Here is a 23,455-nt window from a genome sequence, read left to right as displayed (position 1 = left end):
CCCAGCACAGGCAGCTCACAGCCTGTAACTCTAGCACCAAGTGATCTGACATCTTCTGGCCTCCACAGGCACCGAAACTGACATGCATATAATCACACACACACACACACACACACACACACACACACACACAGTACACACACAAACTCATATATACTGCACACGCACACAAAACACACGAAGATTTGCCACTTATCTCCAACCACGGGCCAGAAAGGCAGATGCCTAGTGTCAGCACTGTGGAGATGCTCCCATCATGGCTATATCTGTGAGTCCAAGATAAAAGCAAGGATTCCACTTGCTGCTGTCTTCCCACAGCATATGAGAAGGTTTCTTTCAGCACAGGAAACTGCTAGAAACTGATTGTGGTTGGGAGCTGTGTATGTGAAATGATCTACGAGGTAAGGAGAGGTCTGCACCAGAAACCAGGCATTATTTGTACAAGTCAGGACTGTTGTCACTATATCAATACTCAGGAGACAAAAGGCTTATGACTTCAGTCCATGGCTGGCTGGGTCTACCTTTTCTGGCCTATGGAAAAGCAAAGCATCATGGGGAAGTGCATGGTGGAGTAGTACTGCTCATCTCACAGTCATTGATGCGGAGAGAGTGACATTGACAAGATCATCTTCAAAGGCACACTCTAGTGTCTTTAATCCTAGTGGACATACCTGCTTCCTTTAATCATGCCACACTGCCTTCCAGTAATGCCACCAAATTATAGATCGATCAGCCATATTCCTGAGGTCAGAGCCTTATGCTCCAATCAACTCTTAATGGTTGGATCTGCTAGCTGGGCACCAAGCTTTTGTTTCATGAGCCTCTTGGAGGACACTCCACAGCCTAACTATAACAACATTATTTGGTGTTATTTGGGTTGTAAAAACAGAGCTTAGATGAATTTTCAAATAAATGATAATATATACATTTATAAATGTCAAGTGATGAATGCATGCGTTAGTCTGCTGTAGTAGCTATAATAGATGAATTGAAATACTTAGTTTTGTTTTCTTAAAGATTTACTTTACTGTGTGTGTGAGAGTGTACACTGTGTGTGTGAGTGTGCACATTATGTGATCACTGTGTGTATATGTGTGTGTATGTATGTGAATGAGTGAGTGAGTGTGTGTGTATGTGTATGTGTGTGTGACTGTGTGCATGTGTGTGTACACAGAGTACAGATGGAGGCAAGAGAATCCTCTTTCCAGGTCTAGAATTATCAGCACAAGCTGCCATGGCCAGCTTTTCATGTAGGTTCTGAGGATCCAAGCCCAGGTCCTTGTACATGGGAGGCAAGCCCTTCACCAACTGAGCCATCTCCCAACCTGAGAAATGACAAACCTTAAGCCTGACTTCAAAAGAGCCCATGATTTGGCTTTAGAGCATTTAACGTATCATTCTAATTCAGACAGGGAAATGCTGACTTAGCCCTGCAGATCGTCTGGATAATATGAGTAGAAAGCCTATGGCAGCTTTTGTCCCATACGATCTAGACAGGTATCCTGTCTGTCGTTGGCATTTATATGGGCTTCACACGTAATTTTAGTTCTTCAAAATTTTACAACTCTGATAAGTGCTTAGAATTCCCTAGGCTAATGTTAGCTTTAGCAGACATACATTCTTCAAAGTAACCTCAGAAAAGTGAAGAGACGCCAACCTCCCCATTCCTAAAACAGCTCCAGTTCATGTGTAGGAGATGTGTGTGTTGTGGGTATTTTGAGCAGGGTGTGTCAGAAGTTCCTGAGCACTCACTATGGTGAAGTTACCAGCTCTATGCCTTGCTGGACAGCTGCTTGGCTGCAAGTTATTTTGACAGCAAGTAGATTATTTTAATTTCTATTTTTAATTCCTAAGACAACAGGTTGGATCTGTGGAAGGACATGTAGCGTTCTGTTACTACACAGTAGTACAGTATAAGGATAAATAGTGATTGTGATCTGAAAGAAAATTATATTTCCCTTTTTTGGTACCCAAACCTTCAAGTTACAGTTAAAGCACCGCTTCATGTGACTCTAACACTACAGATTTCATTCAAGATTCTTTTGTCATGACTTAATAAAAGAAAACAGTTAATGATAGTTCAGTGTTTTAGAGGTAGAGAAGCACTTTCCATATGCTTTGTTTGTCTTGTTCTCAGAAATATTAAAAACATCCTGTGAGATACCAAGAGCTAATGTAACTTGAGCACTTTAGAATTTAAATGCCTTGCCCACTGGGTGCAAAGTATTGAGTCTCAAACTCAGAAACTGTTACTCTAAGTCTGGTCTCTTTCCTATTGCAATCTCTTGGGAACCACCTGGTCACTAAGTTGTAAATGACACATAAGATGGTAGCCCCTATTCTGAACCTTCATTTGAGGGCAAGCCAACTTCTGTTCCATCAACTCGGATAGCTAGGAAGGGTCATGGGGGGTGTACTTGCTGGGAAACTTCAGGCTTCAGCTGAAAGTGACAACCTGGACATTGGGATTTATGTGCTCACAATAGGTAGTAACAGAAAGAGAGAAATACGTGATGGAAGGCATGAGGTATGGTTTCCAGTGAGAAGAACTTCGATACAACTTTATCTTGGCCCTATAAACATGGTGATGTTATTTAAGTCTTCCCCAAACACTAGGAAATCAAAGGATTCCCTGAGTAGGAGAGGGTTCCAGCAAGATTAGAATATTACTGCAGTTTTTACAATTCCTTCTGATTGGAATTGTGGGTTTATATGCAGTGGGTGGCAAGGAAATAGGCTGAGATATGGGGAGACTAGCTGACAGGTAAGAGAGTGTGCTGAGCCCCACTGGGACCCAGTGTACACATGGTCCTGAGATGGGTGGGACCACTGCAGGAGATGGTCAGGGGAAGCATCCCTCTGTGGGTATGTACATCTGCTTGAGAGAATGGGTATGGTAGCCATGCAGTAGTCAGCAAGAGCTGTAGCCATCCAAATAAGGCATTGGTTTGGTTTGGATCCAGAGAAGGGGGTCTAGGTCCACGAGGCATTTGGGGACATGGTTTGGAGAGTAAGAACTTACTTTGGAGATGCAAAATAGGAAGTCTCCTCATTGTTCCCAAACATCCTTCTTGCACTTCCAGACAGATTGCTGCTTCCTGAGCCCTTAAACTTCAGGTCCATGTCCCCTTGTATCCTGTCCTTGACCTTGTTCTGATCAAACGGTGCTGTCAGGGGTTGCCGAGCTGTGAACAGCTATTTCTGCCTCTGAAAAAGCCCCAGGGCTCAGCTCCTGGAATTTTATGCTGATTTTTCTCTACCCTCATGACTGTCGGGTCATCAGCTGTCAGGTCTCTTGACTCCCAGTGGACCATCCTCTCACATTCAAAGAAAAGGCTGAGACAGGTCTGGGTTTATGATTCTGTGTGAAGATGAAGGGGGGTCACAGTCTGAGATTGCCAGCTCCCACTGTGCCCCCATTCTTCCTAAAATGTTAATGTGAAATTTTGCACAGCAGTGCTACTCTTTATACTTAATGGTAACTTACACCAGCAAACCAGAAATCTTTCTACAGTGGAGTGGGTTGTATCACAAATACTTATTCCCAATGAATTATTTGTTGCTGTTTTTCCTTACGGTGATGATAGTATGTGCAGATGGCAGTGTGTGCATGGTTGTGTATGGAGGCCAGAGGACAACTTTGGACATCGTCTGTCAGGCCCCACCAACTCTTTTCTTTGATACCAGGCCCCCAAGTGACCTCAAACTCACCAGAGATAATAGATTAGCTGGCCAGCAAGCACCTGAGAACCTCTTTTCCTTTCCAGAGTTGGGATTACGTGCACATTCCACTGTGCCTACCATTTTAATGTTTTTTTGCTGGTTTCTGTGGGTTGAGTTCAGGTCCTCATAGTTCCAAGACAAGCACTTACCAAATGAGCCATTGTCTCCTGAGCTGCACATGAGTTATTTGTAACTGCCATGGTGAATGTCCAAGATAGCTCTACCTCACATCGTCATTTCGAGATAGAGAGGAGACAATTTGAGAGCTTGGGATGTGTCTGCAAAGGTGGCTTTCTTGTAAAACTTAGAGAAGCTTTATGAGTTCTAAAGAAAATGTTATTGTCTTTTTTGGCCTTGAGCAATACAGTGGTGGATGTGATTTGAATTAATTAACTACAGGTATGGTTTTGAGAGACATTTTCTTAAACCAAAGCATAATTTGAGGCAAGAAACACTCTGGGTTTTCCCTTTGTTTTTTGATTTCTAAATAATGTCACAATGCAATTACTTCTGTGACCAAATTTCTGAATGCTGTTTCAAATAAAAAATGAGCATGCCAAAGCTGCAAGGCTGGTGCTGAGATGCATATTCAGAAGTGAGAAGCTGTCAAATGCAGTTGGAGAGACTTTGAGCAGGTGTGGGAACCATGGAGACTTAGAACTGAAAATAGGAAATGCTAGAATCCAGAATCTATAGCCACTGGCCAATCAGTTTCGGTGGAGCAAAGTTTAAGTTAAAATTTTAAGTTTCTACCACATTCCTTAGGTGTTAAACTTCAATTGCTATACACAGAAATAGCCCATGAATAAATAGCATGTATTTTATGGAATATAATATGCCGCTTCAATATAGATAGACTGTACAATGTTCAATTCAACGTAATTAGTAAAGTCCTGTAAAACATTTATTATTTCTTTGTGATAAAACATCCAAAAAGAAAAAAAACTCTTAAAAGCACAAATAATTTAGAGGAAAGTATTACTTTTCTGTAGGAAACTATTTTTGGATTTTAAATTCTTGTTTCAGAAATCATTCATGGAAGAGATGTAATTAATAAATGTAGAATGCATTACTTAGGAAAGTGCTTTGCTAATCACAGCTGATTGACATGGGACCTTCCTTATTCTCTGTACTGTACTCCTTACATTCTGATCTGTCAGTAGAAATATGTGTATGTGTGTGTGTGTGTGTGTGTGTGTATGTATGTGTGTGTATGTATGTATTTATATGTGTATGTATGTCTGTATATGTATGTATGGCTTCATTAGATTAAATATTGAGCCCAAAGGGAGACATGAATAGCAGACTAATATCTTGAGTAAACTCTTAATAGAGAAGTACAGGCCACTCAAAACACTTTTGTTGTGACTCTCAGCCAATGAAAGCAGTTCTGAGAGAGCCCAAATTTATTTTGTTTTCATCAAAAATTGAGACTTTTCTCTTGTTTCTAACTAGACCATAAGTAAATAGGCCAGAGTGATTTTTAGAGGTGAGTGGGCCTTAATTATAATTGATTCCTGAGATGAGAGATGCTAAAAAATAAGATTAGAAGGAGAAAAGAGAGGAAGAGAAAAAAAAGGTGAGGTAGGAGGGGGAGGAAGCATTTGAAATTCAAATGATCAGAAAAAAATTTCAGAGTAGAGATAATGTTCCATTCATATTAAACTGAACCATATTTTGTTTTGTTTAATATTCTTGCCACTGTAACATTCGAAGGACAAACGGATTGTTCTGTGGCCCTAAATCTCCTGCTTTCATCATTTTGATGAAGAAGGTCTTGCATTTTCCCAGAACCTAAAGCACTAAGCATTAAAGACAAGATTTGAATCCACACCCTTGGAAATATGGATGAGGTATTCTTTAATAAGAACACTGTCATTAGAGATAAGCAGGCTGGAGCCCGCTCATTGTGTGCCCAGTGCCTGTTTCTATGTTCATCCCAGTTCATTGCTCTTTCCACTTCTGACAAGTAATTTTCCTCACAGTTTCTGCCAAGTCCTTATCTAGACAGCTGCTCACTGAAGTCCTACAAGACCATCTAAAGCTGTCACCTCCACCACTACAAAATGTCTAGCTTCCGGCTAGTGAACAAAACACTGTCCCCAAACTGAAGCATACTCATGGGCAGTAAATAATGTTGAAGCAACAGAAAATTGAATACAATATAATTGTTTATGTGGTTTCAACCATCTGCTGTGTTATTTCTTCCTTTCCCTTTCTAGAAAAGTGAAAGTAGAAGATCAAGCTAAACTCAACTTTAACCTTTTGGGGTGGGGGATCCAAAGTAGCTTGGTATGTATCAGATGTGATGTGTCCTTCAGAAAGTTTAGAAAACTAAACAATAATGTTTATATAATGATGGTGTCTGTCTAATCTGTAGAAAGCTAATGAATTTCTTATCTCGTTTAATAAATAGAGACCAGTCTGAAGCCTAATTACCAAGCTGAGATAAGGAGGGTCCTGATGCTAGTCTTCTTAGATACAGTTGCAATGGCTAGAGGTATTATGCTGAGTTAAACCACCTCTGATCAGAATTTCCCTCTCTGCAGCAGCTAGATTATTTTTGGTGGAGAACTAGAACAGATGATGATAATCATATGGTTCTCCTAAATTAAACCCGTGAAGAGTGCATAAAACACTTATGTCTGTCTCTGTAAGTCCTTGTTTGTCTTCATTGTTTAAATTCAAAGCAACAGAGCAGAAAAGCAATCACTGCCTTTTAAATCTTACCATCCCTGGCATGTGCCGCCAGCAAAACTGTCAGTACTTCATGATGTAATTGAAGGCATCTAGTGGGCGAGGAGGAGTTTGGTAGCTGGAAATTATGAAGGAATAAACACATTCTTTAACATTTGATGCATTAGGAATAGTCATACACTGGGTGGCAGGCACTCAGGGAATAATGACAGTGATTGGTTATTCCAAAACTAGGCAGAATGTTCAGCCAGACCAAGAGTCTCTTCACCTGCAGTAAGGCAGAATTTTAAAAAGATTGTCCCTTATAATTCCCCTACAAGGGAAATGCATGCCATAAGCATAGCTTGGAGACACTTGACATTTTCTTTTAATCTATATCTGTTATTTTGTTTTTATTGTATGAGTGTTTTGCCTTGCATGTATGTCCCTCCATCACATGTATGCCTTGTCCCTGTGGTCATCAGAAGAGAGCATCAGATTTCCTAAAACAGAAGTCACAGACAGCTGTGAGCTACTGTGTGGGTGCTGAGAATCAAACCCAGGTCCTCTGCAAGAGCAGACAGCTCTTAACCTCTGAGCCATCTCTCCATCCCCAAAGACACTTGACTTGATATATGAAATACAACTTAGTATAAGAAGTTTTGTCTTGCTGGGTAGTGGCAGCACATGCCTTTAATCCCAGCACTTAGGAGACAGAGGCAGCCAGATCTCTGAGTTCAAGGCCAGCCTGGTCTATAGAGTTCCAGGACAGCCAAAGCTACACAGAGAAACACTGTCTCAAGGGGAAAAATGTCTTATTATGTCTTATTAAGTTATGCCAAATTATGTCTTGTATGGTTTAGAATTACTCCAGTTTTGGGGGGGAATGTCCAAAGCCAGCTGAGATGTCCCTTTTAAGCCATGGTTTAGTTGCACAGCGGCCTCTACTATTCACCACAGATCCACATGCTTGCTCAGGGCTGTGATGTCATCAGCAACAGCTGCATCACTGCCTGCTGTGTGTCTTTGTACTCGGAAATGACACTTGGTTTGTGATCTTGTGAAGTGAGATAAATGTGTGAATCCACTCCTTTCTACTATTGACAAGTCCCTTCACTGACAACGAGTGTTACTGTCTAAAATGATTTCACACTAATTAACTCACTCCTTGTCTTACTTGACAATAAACTGTAGTTACTATATTTTACTAGTACAGTGGTAAGACATAACAATGTTAAACCAATTAGCCTGAATTAATGGAAGCATTTGTAGAGTTTAGAGGTTCAAAATCTTCGTTGGGATGATGGGACCATTTTTTGTGGAGTGTTTAGTACCTGCTTCCTCTAATGCATGTTTAATATTTACTGATTCTTCCACAAGTATAGGTCAACTGCCATTGCCATGCATGCTCAAGAATATATGTAATAATTATCTATTTAACCCTGTTTATTCTCTTGAATATTAAAGCTTTGTTTCTTGGTTTTAAAATTATTTTGCGATAAGACATTATTACAATATGGATATAGTTTGCAATAAGAAATGGGGTCAAATATTCCACATGATGAAGCAAAGCAAGATCCTCATCCTGAAGAGGAGCAAATCAATGGGGGATATCCATGCCCTTTTCTGAAGACACAAACTGGAGATGTAACAGTCAGAGAAGTTCCATTGGCTAAGTAGGAGAGCCAGATGGATGCTGGGCTCCAAGATTTCTTTAAGAAGCCAGTCTGAGTCACCCTAATGTATGCAACAGACCATCCAGGTGAGGCTCAGAACTCAGCATTAATGAGTCAGCTCTGAGATCAAAGTCAGCCAGGGGAATGTGGACACCTGTAAACAATGCAGCTCTGTATTAATACAAGGTCATGACCCAGCCTTTTGTCATAATCATCATTCTCTTAGAGATTAACTAGAAGTCATATAATCATTTTGCATGATCTAGCTCCTTTGTACACTAAAATATATAAATATTTTAAAATGATGGGCATTTAAATTATTGTTATATTATTAAAATAATTTATGAAATACATCAACAAGGGCTAGACTAATAATCTTATTATCATAATCATCATTTCTTCCCAGTAATGTTTGCTTTAAGTAATTAGTAGCAGGAACTGATAACTAAGAGCTGTGAATCTCTTTACATAGACTTCAGTATTCACTTTTTCTATAGAATCTACTGTACAGATGCCTGCAGTTGAGTGAAAGGTCAAATGTTCTTCCTTTAAGAAGTCATGGATATAAAATGAAGTTTTAAAAGAGTATGGCCTTTCATTAGAGTAAAGTATGTCTCCATTTTTGTTGCTATAAAATATGTGGAATTTTTTTAAGTTTAACTTACAAAAATAAATAGGAATTCATTGCTGGCTCCATCCAGCATTTATTTTTTTTATATCTCCTAAGATATGAAAGAACAATTCCAGGGCATGGTTGAAATATCCACATGTTTGAACGTGGAAGTGTGCACATAATAGTCACATCCTGGGCTCTTGGCATTAAGTCACAAGTGGGATTATTATTTCCTCCGTTCCTGAAACATCTTTCTCCTCATCAGATAGGATGTGGCATAGATGTAGACAAAGGTGGCCCAGTGACCTCCCACATCCTGCCATCCTTGTTTTTGTGGAACATTGTCCTATTGAGTATGTATAGGGCCTATGGCTTCTCTCTAAGTGGTGAGGCATCATGGAGTCCCTCACTGTTGTCTGAGACTTTCCTTGACCACATGACAGGAGACTGCATTAGGGAGACAAGGCAGCCAGCCTCTCTGGCTTGATGAAGGAAGCTTTGCCTAGTTGAGGGTCCTAGCAAAGCCAGGGACTGTGGGGTGCTTCCAGCCAATAGGCAACACAGAGATGACACCCTTGGAGTTACAGCTAGAGGTAAATTAATTCTGCCAACACCACATTATGTCTATGCATGTTCTAGTGGATATTGGTGGGGGTGGGGTGTTCCAGTTTAGGACCACTATGAATAAACTTGAGAATATTCACATTTAACTCATGGGTATGTTTTTATCTGTTATGAGCAAACACTTAGGAACTGGGTAGTTGAGTCCTATTTGACCTGTAATTAGTACATATAACAGTGATATCAGTTCTCATTCTCACCATTTATGTGCACATGTGTATGTGCATATATGTATGTGTGTCCGTGCATGTGTGTGGGTACAGTTGCTTTATATCTTACCTGTATGTGATATAGGCATTAAAATATACATTTGAATGAGCATATTTATTTCAATTATACCAACTTTGTGTTACTCCATGGAATTTGTAAGAAAGATAACTCTTATTTTTTATAAATATAGGTACAAAAATTGGATGCTCTGTGTGTGTGTGTGCACACGCACACACGTGCTCGTGCATATCTTTCTGTCTCTGTGTACATATAGGTTTAAAATCTACTCAATAAATATCTGGTGAGTTTAGTACTATTTTTGTTCCCAGAACTTTCTCCTTCACCCCCACCCCCCACTAACTCATTGTGTTTGCCAGGCTTTGCTGTAACTGCAACCTTATGCTCTGTCTGAAGCAGGGCATCTTTACATTTGCTGGAGGAAGAGGGACCAGAAGAACAACACTGTGTGACAGATAGAGGCCTGTGTTTTAGCAGAGTTCCATGCCACCCACTACAGCTCATGCCCTGATCACCAGGAGTGGTGGAGCCATAAAGAAGGGGAGACACAGGAAAGAATTAAAAATTACCCAGTGGAGTTCAGTCAGTCCCCTTGGAATTAACCTCTTGGAGCTCAGCTATTGCTAAAAATGTAAATAAATAAATAAATAAATAAATTCTCAGGAAGTTCTATTTTGAGAACTAAGAAATAATACAACAGTTGCCATTTTTTAAAAGCCAGCGAGTACCAGGCTGTGCGAAGCTATCATCTGTTGCTGGCACCCCTGCCGCTCTGCTTGAAGGCGGCCTTCACCTCATCGCCTCTCGGACGTCGAGAGTTAAGCTTGGAATGGGTCAGTGGCCTCAGTCCAGGCATACGGGTAGAGAGGAGCAGCAGATCTGTGGGCTTCAGGGGGCCTCCTTCTCAGCACTCTGCGGCAGATGGAGACACAGGGATAAAGGAAGGACCTGGTCCTCCAAGTGCAGCTGCTGTAAAGACGGCCCCACAGTGCTGAGCACCACGTTTGAATATCACATTTATTTTAGTCCCCTTGGTCTCATTGTACTTCAAATTAAGTTTAATTATATTTTAAATGCAGCACATTTGATCGTGACATGAGATAGCTGCTAAAGTACAGTTAAGTAAAATTACTGTGAGAATCACGCAGAGGGCCGTGAGCAGCTAGGCTTCATAGTGCCATTTCAAAGAGTGGGGCTGATGATTTACTTTCAGCAGCAAGGCAGGTACCACACAAGAAGGGGTACACAATGGTGTTCCTTTAAGTCATTCAGGAACAGTCTTCTTTGGGCGTCGCTGGATTTTGTCAGGATGATAGTCGAATATAAAATAGCCAGCTAAATGCTTCCGTTTTCCCCTTGGTTGGGCATTGAAAAACCTAGTCAGAATGGCTTTTGGATTAGTTCTGTAACTTTTAACAATAACTCTGAAACTTCACACTTTGCAGGTTTTGTTCTGCTCTCTTCTCCTCGGGATCATTTTTCTGATGCATCCCGCAGGTGTCTTTAGTCAGGGCTGGTGAGACGGTGTGTCAGGTGCTTGCCACACAGGCATGAGGACCTGAGTTTTACCTCAAGAAGCCGTGGAAAACACAGGCACAGTGGCCCCTGTGTCGTCCCAGCATTTGCGGGGAGGGATGGAGATGGTGGGGTCTCTCAGGATCACTGGTGAGTGTTGTGGAGGAGAATATTATTTTGACTAGGCAAAGATGTGTTACATTTGTTTATGATTCGAACTATTTAACTGTGTAAAGGTGTTTATGCTGCAAGTGTGTTTAATTATGTAGAAATGTGTTACATCCATTTCACCTTGCCTGCCTAAGGCACCCGATTGATCTAATAAAGAGCTGAATGGCCAATAGCTAAGCAGAGAAAGGATAGGCAGAGCTGGCAGGCAGAGAGAATAAATAAGAGCAGAAATCTGGCCTCGAGAGAGGAGAGAAGAAAAGAACGACAGAAGGAGAGAAGGGGGGACAGGCCTGGGGACAGAAGCCAGGCAGCCGTCAGCCAGCTTGACATAGAGACAGCAAGAAAGGAAGAAAAGGTAAAAAGCCCGGAGGCAGAAGGGAGATAAAGAGAAACAGGTTAATTAAGTTCGAAAAACTGGCTAGAGACGTGCCTAAGCAAGGCCGAGCATTCAAAACTATCAGTCTATGTGTCATGATTTGGGAGCTGGTTGGTGGCCCAAGAGAAAAGGCCTGGTACAGGTGAGCCTAGCCAAATTGGTAAGCTCTAGACCAATGAGAGACCCTGTCTCACAAAACAAGGCAAACAGCTCCTGAGCAGCATGGGAAGTTGACCTCTGCACTCTACACACATGTGTATGCCTGTGCACAAGCATCTGCCCACACATACTAACACACACTTAAAAGATGTGTTTAACATTCCCGTCATGCTTTTCTGTGGGGTTTTGATGGCTCAGGCCAGTTCCTTGAATGTGTTCTCTAGTTACTATTTCCACAAGCTGGAGGAACCACTGCTTCCAATTACTGTTTCCCTTCAACACCATCTCAGATTGCCCAGGAAAACAGCTTTAAGCTTTTAATTGCGGTGACTTCTCCCTTGAGATCTAGGCCACAGCCACTCATCCATACTCATAAGATTATGTGATAGCAAAATATATGCCACCATGTAGAAATGGAGGAACACTTTTTGTTGTAATCTTATGCACTATCATTTCCCGTGGAGGCACTGACAGGAAACGTGGGCTTTGTGCCATGCCCACCTGAGGCCATGGGCTAATGACCTTTAGCTGTAGACACTACCATCTGAACTTTACATGATTTTCATGTGCCTTGTGATATTATATTCTTTCTTATGCTTTTCAATAATTAAAAATGTGAAGACATTTCTCGGCACAGGAACTTTATATAAATGGTACTGATCTGAATTGACCATGAGGCTGCTGGTTGGCTCACCTTGCTGTGGTAGCCATGAGAGAGTCAGCTCTACGTCAGTCAGTCACTGTGACAAACACCCCAGATGATCAGCTTATCAGGAAAAATGGGGCTCATAGGGTTGCAGGTCTCATTCCAAAGGTCTGTCACCTCATGACCAGGCATAGGAAAAAGAAAGGAGGTGATGTCACATAGTCTCCTTGAAGGTTTTTCCCCTAATGACCAGAAGACCTCCTGCCTGATCCCCACCTCTTGGCATTTCCATCACCTCTCAACAGCCTCAACCTGTGGACTAAGCCTTCAATACGTGGGCCTTAGGGGGATGCTTCAGATCCAAGCTATAGCAGTAATTCCTGTAGTTCTCTTATTGAGATGAGAGAGCACCAGAGGGAAGGAGGGAAGAAAAGGGGGGGAGAGAGACAGAGTCAGAGAGAGAGAGAGGGGTGCAATTTCCAAAAAACAGTCAAGTGATTCTTTGTTAAGCGATGACATATACCTCACATTATACACACTGGTTCCCACAAACCTTTAGTTCTCATATACCAACACTTCACTTGAAGTCTTTCATCTTTTAAAGACCTTTCTTTCCATTGTAGAAAATAATTATTTGGCACACAGTTGCCATGTATCTGTTGAAGAAGTATGCAGGGTCAATTAAAAAATGTTCTAAATTTAAATTGAAGAAACAGGTCATGGATTTGAGAGAGGGTGATGGTAAGTACATGGAAAGAGATAGGAGGAAGGAAAGAGAAGGGATTTTAACTTCCAAAAATAAAATAATGTTTCTAAACACAGAACAAGGCAAAGTTAAAGTTAAATCTGCTGTGGGATGGCATGATGTACTGAGCCTCTTCTGAAGGAGAGCCTGTATCCTGGTGGTGTAGGTATTGTGAACAAATTCACATCTACCTTGTGTTTATTCCTATGTTCAACAGAATTCTGCATCATTTTTATTACTTACATCATTATGCTATGGTTTGAAGTCATAATGGATATAACAATGCATTTTCCATATGACCATGTGCAGCATCCATTTGTATAATACAGGTAATTCTTTACCTCTCAGACTGCTGTGGGGATTTGATTAATGTTTGAGCATTAAAAATTAAGATATCAAAAATTAATTCTGTGACATGCACAGTGTCTTAGGATTCCTATTGCTATTGAGACACCATGACCATTGCAGCTCATAGAAAGAAAAACATTTAATCGAGTGCCTTACAGTTCAGAGATTCACTCCATTATCATCATAGTGAAACATGGCAGCATGCAGACAGGCATGGTGCTAGAGAGGTAGCTGAGAGTTCTACATTTTGCACAGAAAACAGGAAGCGGTCTGTCTCACTTGGCATGGCTTGAGCATATATGATAACTCAAAGCCCACTCCCACAGTGACACACTTCCTCCAACATGACCACACCTACTCCAATAAGGCCATACATCCTAATAGTGCCACTCCCTCTGGGGGCCATTTTCTTTCAACCTACGACACAAGATGTTGCTCTTACATCTAGACTTTTGGGGCAGAAACTGTTAATCTTAGCAGCATATGTAACCCTGCTTTGGGTTATCCATGTCTCTTTGCAGTTGACATCAAGGTACAATTTTCTTTTCCTGCCTCATAAGGTGTAAGATGCTTCTATACTGTTCCAGAGAACCACTGCCTCCCACTTATCTCCCTGCTAGCCCTGGCAAAATGGATGACTTTTAAACCCACAGTTTTCAGAGTCTCCACCAGCTCAGTGGGACTTGCCACCTGCCATGGAAGCCAACCCTCAGCAAACACCAGGCTGGAGAGCTCTTTTGTCCTTGGGAGAGGTGACCTTTGTGCCTGGACCGAAAGAAGAGTTGATGCTGCTGCTGTCAGAACACTCAGTGATCTCAAAGACTGAAAAAAGGCATGAGACCCCTGTAGACCCTGGATGGTTTCAAAATGACTAGACAAGCTTTGGGGAAACATTCAGAGTCAAACCAAGGAAAGACTAGTAGATGGGGGTGCAAAGGATGACTCTGGTTTAAAAAGTGGCTTGTAAGTTATGTTACATTGTTCAGATTTGATTGGCCTTTTCCGAGTTGCTGAAGGTGGAGATGAGTGTGATATAACCACTGCTCATAGCCAGTAGTGATGCACCAATGATCAAGATGCCCAGGTCCTTCTGAGTATGCAAGAACAATGCACACTGAGCATGAATGATAGTGTTTGTCACAGTGAACTCCTCACTTCAAACGACACCAAGGGACTACTAATGAGTGTGATTCGAGTCCTAAGTAACATAGCTCTCCTCTTATAATCCAAGTGTTTGTAGTTCTATCAAGACACCATGCATATACACAAAACTCAGACATGCAGATGGCCTTCCAGTAAGGATGAACACTTGGAAAAGAATGCCTCCACTCCCCCCTCCCTCTGGTTCCACTTTCACCTCCCCATGTTTGCTTCCACAGTGTTTGACCTGAGTAATATACATTTAGTTCTATAATTGTAATTAAAATTCTGCGTTTTTTCACTAGTGTGACTCTAAAACTGAGCCTCAAAGGAATGTTTACACTTGGACTTAAGGATGAGCAGTGACCCCCTTGAGTGGCTGAAGATCATTGTCTTGGTGACAAATTGTGTAACACTGTGTCCTAATGGCCACCGCCAGAAGGCCCAAAGGAATGGATAGGGTTGAGATTCATTGTAGTAAAACCAGTAGAGAGAGGTACAAGGGGAGAGGGGTAGAGCCCTCTGGGAGCTGGTGGGAGCTAGTGGGAGCTGGTCATGCAGGCATTCCTGCCTAGGGCTTAGCAGAAGTCTAGACTCGCTGAGGGGAAGGAGATAGTGGGTGGGATGAACCACCCACATCAGAGAGGGAACCACGGAGACACTTCTCGGAATTCCAAGTTCCCAAATGCCAACAAAAAGCCACTGAAGCCTGGCAATGGTGGCACATGCCTCTAATCCTAACACTTGGGAGGCAGAGGCAGGTGGATCTCTGAGCTCAAGGCCAGCCTGGGCTACAGAGTGAGTTCCAAACAGCAAGGGCTATACAGTGAAACCCTGTCTCGAAAAGCCAACACTGAAAGCAAGCCTTCCTAACAACAGTAGCTCCAGGCCTGCTCTCTGCACATCTTGTCCAGCTCAGCAGTGGCTTGTGGACTAATGACATAAGGGTTCAAATTCCAGGCCCCTTTGAAATCTAGGTTACTTAGCTGCTATAGAATGGCAGTGCCTTACAGGTGGAGCTCAGCCTTCTACACGTTCTCTGTTTTTCTGTAGGATTGTGTGTGTGTGTGGTGTGTGCACATATGTCTGTGTGCTTATATATGGGATGAGCATGTGGTGTCTGTGCTATGGCGTGTGTGTGTGTGTGTGTGTGTGTGTGTGTGCATGTGGGTGAATGTGGGTGCATATGTGTATGTTCGTACACTGGTGAAGAAAGGCCAGGCTTGTGCAGGCTCTAGGCAGGGGCTCTGGCTCCTTGTACACCTTCACATGTTCACTAGTTTCTGCTGTAAATTATCTGTGTTGCTCAAGGCCGATTGCTGGCACTGAAATAGTCCTTAGGCTGGCCCGCGGTGACTGATCTACTTCCTGCGGTGTAAATGATGACTCTGCATCCATTGCTCCTTTGTCCAAATGTTCTCCCACCTGGCTCCAGGCCACTGGCTGTCAGACCACCTGTGCTAGAAACTCTACCCACCCTGTGTCCTTTGTCCACTGTCCTTCCTGTCGTACTTACAGAAACACTGCCCACCCTCAGCTTCTCTCCCAGTCACAGGTTGTGAAACCAGCACCCCCAGCCTCCTGCTGTCTGTGAGCTATCATTCCCCTGAGCCCCCTTCCACCGCTCAGGTCCCCAGGGTACTTCTTAACATTCCTCTGCCTGACTGATGTGATTATAGGTTAGAAGGACTCTCAAATCTTTGAAGGAATTGCTAGAACTTTAGGATTTTGTGTTGATTTTTGTTTTGAGGCAAGTAAGCTGGCCATTTTCTTGATATGTTTTAGGATCTTCTGTTTATGAAATTCTGTGGCTATAGGTTCCCTCTGCCCCCTCTCTCCTCTCTTTTGAATTGTTTTTTTCAGCTCTCAGTCCCCTTATGGCCCTACAAGGTATGAGTTACCCTTTGCTGTCTACTGAGCATTTCCAGAAAAGAATCAGCAATTTCTACTGTCTCAAGTCTCATTGATTTCATGTGTTAATGCACAGCTAGATTCTAAGCTGATACCAAGTGATAGCTCAGAGGCAACGTGTGTGCGTGAGTGTGTGTGTGTGTGTGTGTGTGAGTGTGTGTGTGAGTGTGTGTGTGAGTGTGTGTGTTCCCAGGACAGTGGGAGCAGGCATTCTCCAGACTAGTATTCAACACTGCCCCCCTTTGCACGTAATCCCCATGAATATTTTTATTTAAATGTCAATATTTAAAATTGGAGTGAACTTGGGAAAAATCAGTTCGTTAAAATACAGGCACTGTTGTCAGTGAAGAGGAGACCGCTATCTGGAGGGACATGGCTTGAGCTGTTCTCCCTCATCATTGTCCTTTCACAACTCTTTAACATTTGCCCTCCTGCTCTAACACGGGTTTGTGATGCAGAGCTAGGAGTCAGTGGAACTTTTTGCTGTAGCTGCAGGTAGCTGTGCAGCTCTGTGGTGATCTGGGTTCTTTCCAGTTGGTTAGTGCTGTCTTTAAAACATCTGTGAATAAAATGTGTCATGCTCTTTCTGGTCTGGGTGCTTGGGGCCTGTGTAGACTTTTGGTTTTTCTGCTGGATACTTTTGATAAAGTGAGGCTTGTATTAATAGTCACACAGACACACACACACACACACACACACACACACACACACACACACACACACACAAATAAAACCTCTTTGGCTCAGGTAGAGAAGTCCAAAAAAGCACATGAGAAACAGAAAAGAATGCATGTGGGAAGGAGGAGTCGGACATGTGATCAGGTAGCAGGACCTTGAGATCCAATCAGACAGCATAGTGGCCACCCCTGCATGGAGGGGCCCTAAAATTATATGGAGTCAGATTGATTGTAACCTTAAAATGTTCGAGCACCATTTTAAAAGCAAGCAAACATGGATATTTCCTACTGATGATATGGTGGGGATACATACCCTTTACAAGCACAACACATGCCTGGCACCCAGAAGTTTCCATGTACACATGACATGAGGCGTTGGGTGTCATTAGGAGGTCATGTCTTCCTGTCACACATGGTGCTCTTCTGGGAATCAGACTTACTGAAATGCAAATAGTCACAGCAACAGGCAAAGACATATACATATTGTGGAAATGCTGCCCCCAAAGAGTCCATGGATCAGCGCTGGTATTTTCAGTGTTCTTTGCAAATTTAATTAAAGGGCTCTGAGTGTTATTTGAAATTTCGTTTCTTGGTTAATAGAATAGTGTGTCCAGTGTCAGGCCCCTCTATGTACTGGGATGCTGTGTGATGTTAGTAGACCAGGTCTTCCCCAGCAAAACCCACGTCCAGTGAGGGCATGGACACCCACGTCATCAGTCATCATGCCCCTTGTTGGGGAGTGACACATACCTGCCATAGAATAAAGGAAGGTGGGTAGACTAGCTGCAGAGTGTTAGCCCAGCTCTGGAATGGCCTTCTGTACAGCAACATGTAAGTAGAGCCAGGGACTCAAAGGAGTGAGAAAGGAACCTGTTTGAGCCAAATACCAATTTATTCTTGTATATTTATAAGGACACTTTTGACCCAACAGAGCCCACACGAACATCTGGAAAAGTCCCCACCATGTCTGTTGGCCACACTATATGGATCATTGTAATAATACACATCATTTCACTGTCATCCCATGATTCCAATGAAAAGGCTTCAAGATTGTCTGAGGAAGAGCATTTGCATTTCTATTGTACACAAGGATATGATGGTTTCATTTGCTTTTGTTTTTCGTTTTTTCCCAAAGGGTCCATCTTGCTGGGAAGATGTCTTAATTCCAAACCGGATGAGTGGCGAGTGCCAATCTCCAGGCTGCCCTGGAACCAGAGCAGTAAGTGTCTGACTAAATTAATTACTCGTGAGTTAGAGTATAACTGCATCCTCAGGGTTTACTAGGAGATTAGGATAGAGGCCTAAGGCGTCATCTGATTTCTTCTCAGCTGGTGGTCCTATCGGAAGTATGCCAATATCGAAATGTGTTAACCACATTCACCAAAACTCTCCCTGTGTTATTACTTCAGCGTTATTTCCCTAGTAGCAGCCACCTCTGGTGACATATAAAGGCAACAGGAAATCTTGGAGTGGGAGAGGTGGTCTTCCACTGGGATGAGCACACCAATTGGTTGTCCAGTGCCAAATGTTCAGCCTGGAAGCATACATGCAAGTAACATTATAAGGACAGAGCAGGTTATATTTAGGAATATATGTGTCTATACATATAGATATATGCACGCCATAACGATTGGGGAAAAAAAAGGCCATGAATTTGAAGCGGAGTTGGGAGGGTTGTATGGGAGAGTTTGAAGAGAGGAAAGGGAGCGTTGTCATTATAATCTCAAAAAGAAGAAGGAATCATTTTCCCTCTACTCTCAAACCATAACAACCAGTAGATGTTTCTGTGCCCTGAAAGGGTTTAGGAGGTCTGGGGAGATGGCTCAGTTGGAAAAGTGCTTGCTATGAAGGCAAGGAGACCTGAGTTCAATCCCACACACTCATGTAAAAGGACAGGCACAGTGCATGGCGTGTGTCTGTAATACAGCACTGTGGAGGCAAACACAGGCAGGTCACTCTACCTGAGTGAGTACTCTCCAGCATTAGGGAGACCTTATTTCAAAACCTGGGGTAAAGAGTTATTTGAGGGTGACACCAGGTTAATCTCTGGCCTCCCGATGTATATACATTCACATGAGCCTATTCTCATGCATGCCCACATACATGAACATGTACACTACACACACACACACACACACACACACACACACTACACATACATACACACACACATACATACACACACTACACACACACATACCCACATACACACACACACACATACCCACATACACACACACACACACACACATACCCACATACACACACACACACATACACACACACATACACACACACATTACACACACACAGTACACACACACACATACACACACACATATACACACATACCCACATACACACACACATATACCCACATACACACACACATTACACACACACACACTACACACACACACACACACACTCACTCAGGTTGAGAGCTCACTTCCCAGTACTGCCCTCCCCTCAGATACCATTTGCAAGCCCATGTTTCTCCTGAGGTTCAGACCATCCAATTCTAAATTGAGTTTCCTGCAGCCTCTTCCACTGGGTGAGATGGTTCAGGAAACCCTTACTTCCCAGAGACTGCCAGCTGCAAACCTGATTACCATGCAACAGGCACTTACCGCCTGGAAGATCCCGAGCAGTCTAGGATCTACCTGCTGGAAAGCAATGACTCAGACCCAAGTGTGTAGTTCAAAAGTCACATTGAAATGTCCTGCAGTGACATTCAGATGTGATTAAAGAAAAGTCTAAGAAGATCCGGTTCGAGCCTAGCAAAAGGAAAATGAGACACAATGCTGGTCTTTCCTCCAGCGCCTGTAGTTCTGTTTCCATTCCAGAGCTGTCAGACATTCATCTTTTGCCTCATCTCTCTCACCTTGCTGTTTTCTGAAATGGTGGGAAGTTAGAAAACTTAAAATGGCTGATGGGCTCTAGGACGGACACTATTCTCTGTTCCGGGTACCGCTCCCTCTTCAGGACACACACTTCAGATGGCGGGGGTGCTTCTCGGAGACACTGGGCTCCAGAGTTGTCTTTGAAATGTTGTTGTTCCCGTGTTTATCATTTGTATATTGTACTTCCAATTCTCAAAAACCTCAGGCCGGTCCTACTCTGGCTGTATGCATTTCTGGAGCTGTAGACACTGTCATGGCGCCAACACAAACGTCAGTGTTAGTTCACAAACTGTCACAGCCGGTTGGCAGCTCCTATCTTCTCTAAGGAGCAAAGTCTGTCAACAGTAACAGGTACAGTGTTTGAGCTCAATCATTAGATAGGCCTGCTCTCGCAGTCTGCTAGGTAATCACAGAGATCCTGAGAGCAGGAAGCAGCCCGTAGACAAAACTTCTCCCTCACACTGGGGCTGGGGACCACAGTCAGACTCTTTATGAATGCAAATGCCAGAGAGAGAAATCTTAAGAAAAATAATGACCTACATGTCAATCACAAATGTCAAATCATGATGCAACCTTGTGAGCCTCCCGCTGGTGTAAAATTAAAGTGTATTGTTTTATAGAGCAGAATTCTTCAGTGTAATTATATGCATGTGTATGAATATGTATAATTATGCTATATATAATAATAGATGTGATTATATAACTGTGATATGTGTGTTCATATATATATATGATCAACAGATGGAGTGATAAACAAACAGGTAGATGAAAAGATATATATATCAACTATCTTATCTCTTGTATATGACATCTTGGATTCTCTCTATCTATTTAAAATTCAAAAGAGCAGAGTTCCTAACCTATTCTTAATTATTATTTACATATTTAAATATAGCCTAACTAGATCATTTTCAGTAGCATCAAGATTTATCCTTAGTTATTGAGATAATAAATACAGGGACTGAGGGGATGGTTCAGCAGGTAAAATGCTTGGACTACAAACAGAAGGATCTGAGCTTGAGCCACAGAATGCACATTTTGAAAAAGCCAGGTGTGGTGCCACATACTTGTAATGGCCAGTGTGGGGGAGGCTGGGAAAGGTAGATTTCTGAGGCTCTCTGGCCAGCTAGCTGCCTCCTTGGGTGAATCATAGGTTCAGTGAGAAGCCCTGTCATGGAGCAAAAGATATGGACAGTATCTGAAGAAAGACACTGAAACCCACATGTCCTCTGAATCCACATGCACGCACACAGAGGAAACAGCACATAAAAATACAGTTCACCTTAACTCACTGTAGACAGGGCACTCTGAACTGGTTCAGACGCATGGTAATCACTGTTATTTTATGAAGGAGCATGGCATTCATTTTGAAACACACCTTAGCCTTTCCTAAATGATCAGCTCACAGGGAATATGTTTGAGATTGAAAGGGGACACAACCAATTAGAAGTTTCTGCACTAGTGAAATCAATTCAACTTTGGATAAGACAGAAGACTTCACACTTGCTATGCGAACTTTCTTTTACATTTTGCCTTCTTCAATAGCCTTAACATCTGAGATCATGTCCATACTGTATCTGTCTGTATGTTAGAGAACACATTTTTATCTCATTTACACACACATAGGCTAAGGAGAACCCAGAGGGCCTAATATCAAGGCATGTCTGTATTCCAAGCCTCCTGGAGGCATGAAGTCCTACTATCAAACATTTCCCTGCCGAAACCCATGACCTCAGTGGTATGTCTGTGTACATGAGTCAATTCTCAGGCAGCTGGGAGGGTGTCTCCTCTCCCTTCACACCTGTCAGCTGGGCGTCAGGGCTCGGGGATGAGCATCTCTTCAGGTGAAATGAATTATCTCTTTAAAGCAACAGGAGCTGGAGAGATGGCTCAGAGGTTAAGAACACTGGCTGTTCTTCCAGAGGTCCTGAGTTCAATTTCCAGCACCCACATGGTGGCTCACTACCATCTGTATTGAGATCTGGCTCCCTCTTCTGGCCTGCAGGGATACATAAAAACAGAACATTGTATACATAATAAATAAACAAATCTTTTTAAAAAAAGCAACAAATGACCAAGGTCATTATTCAAATATATATGTATGTATTTAACAACAATTAATAGAAAAAGAGGCTATGAATTTAAAAGAGAACAAGGAGGGATGGATGGGAGGCTTTGAAGGAAAGGGGAAAATGATGGAATTATAATCTCAAAAGTAAAAGAAGTAATTTAAAAAAGATTCTTTGAGGGATGTTAATCTCACTACTCAGAAACAAAGAACATACATCAATTTTATATTTATACAAAGTAATAGTTCCTTGAAAGTCTGTGTCAAATTACATAGTTCCATTCTGATCAAGTGATATCGATAGGAGTTAAATTGTCTTAGGTCATACATTTTTTTTTCTTATCAAAAAGTAGAGGAGCCCTAAAAATACTTAGGAGATTTATGTCACATGATAAATGATACTTAAAACTATGCCCTGACTATAATCAATAATTATTAAACTTGCATAAGAGAGTTTTTAATCTTAATTCAAATGCAGTTTATTTCTTGCACACACACACAGACACACACACACAGAGACACACACACACCATTGGGCTCAGTATATGTGCTGGAGTGCTGGTTTGAGGAGAAGTGAATGTCTCTCCCTAGTCAGTGTCTCTGATTTCATCTTCTTGGGAAATGCCAACACAAAGTGCATAGTAAGGAAGAGCTTCCTAATGCCGAGCAGTTTGATTTATAAGTCACTAACATATTTCCTTTCCAAAAGTGTGCAATTGATGTTTAACTTGATCACATTGCTATCCTCTAAAGAATCTGAGATTGTTCGGGCTTCATTAGATCCTCAAGCAATGAGACAGGGAATTTATCTTGTACCAACTATATAGTCTTATTTTTCTAGGATCTAAAAGTAATGAAAAGCTAGGTTTTTGTTTTTGTTTTGTTTTGTTTTGTTTTTTGATGAAAGGTGCAGGTTTTCTAATGATTCCCCAGATTGTCACAAATGGTGGTCTGAATTTGTGCAACACGTGAGCTGTGGACTTTTTGTTCTTGTATTGCTCATAGTATCTGCACTGTGAAGGGACCCCATTGACCCAGATATATGCTCCCACATCAGTCTGAGTGTCTTCCCAGGGCTCCAGCACTGTCAGGGGACTGTGGGTCACCTACATGTGGAGGGTGGCCAGTGAACGCAGAGGCAAATGAGGAATGAACCCATTCACCCCCTTTTGTTCTGCCCTGTGGTTCCACAAAAGACAAATGCTTGCTCTGCCCTTACACTGTTCTCCTCAGTCATATTTTCTTAATTCTAAATAAAA

The 23,455-nt window shown here is 42.2% G+C and overlaps 1 protein-coding gene across 3 annotated transcripts in view; it reads left to right on the top strand.

Moving 5' to 3' along the window:
• The window catches only part of Prkn (parkin RBR E3 ubiquitin protein ligase), a 1,191,501-nt gene that overhangs the window by 573,906 nt on the left and 594,140 nt on the right, over positions 1-23,455 (top strand). For all 3 annotated transcript variants that reach the window (XM_059272846.1, XM_059272847.1, XM_059272845.1), the window contains exon 5: positions 18,361-18,444. In XM_059272846.1, the coding sequence (XP_059128829.1) occupies positions 18,361-18,444 (84 nt within the window). The remainder of the gene's footprint in view (positions 1-18,360; positions 18,445-23,455) is intronic.

Source organism: Peromyscus eremicus, chromosome 8b (assembly GCF_949786415.1).
Source record: "Peromyscus eremicus chromosome 8b, PerEre_H2_v1, whole genome shotgun sequence".
NCBI classification, from domain to species: Eukaryota; Metazoa; Chordata; class Mammalia; order Rodentia; family Cricetidae; genus Peromyscus; species Peromyscus eremicus.
This window is presented reverse-complemented; position numbering and strand designations above follow the sequence as displayed.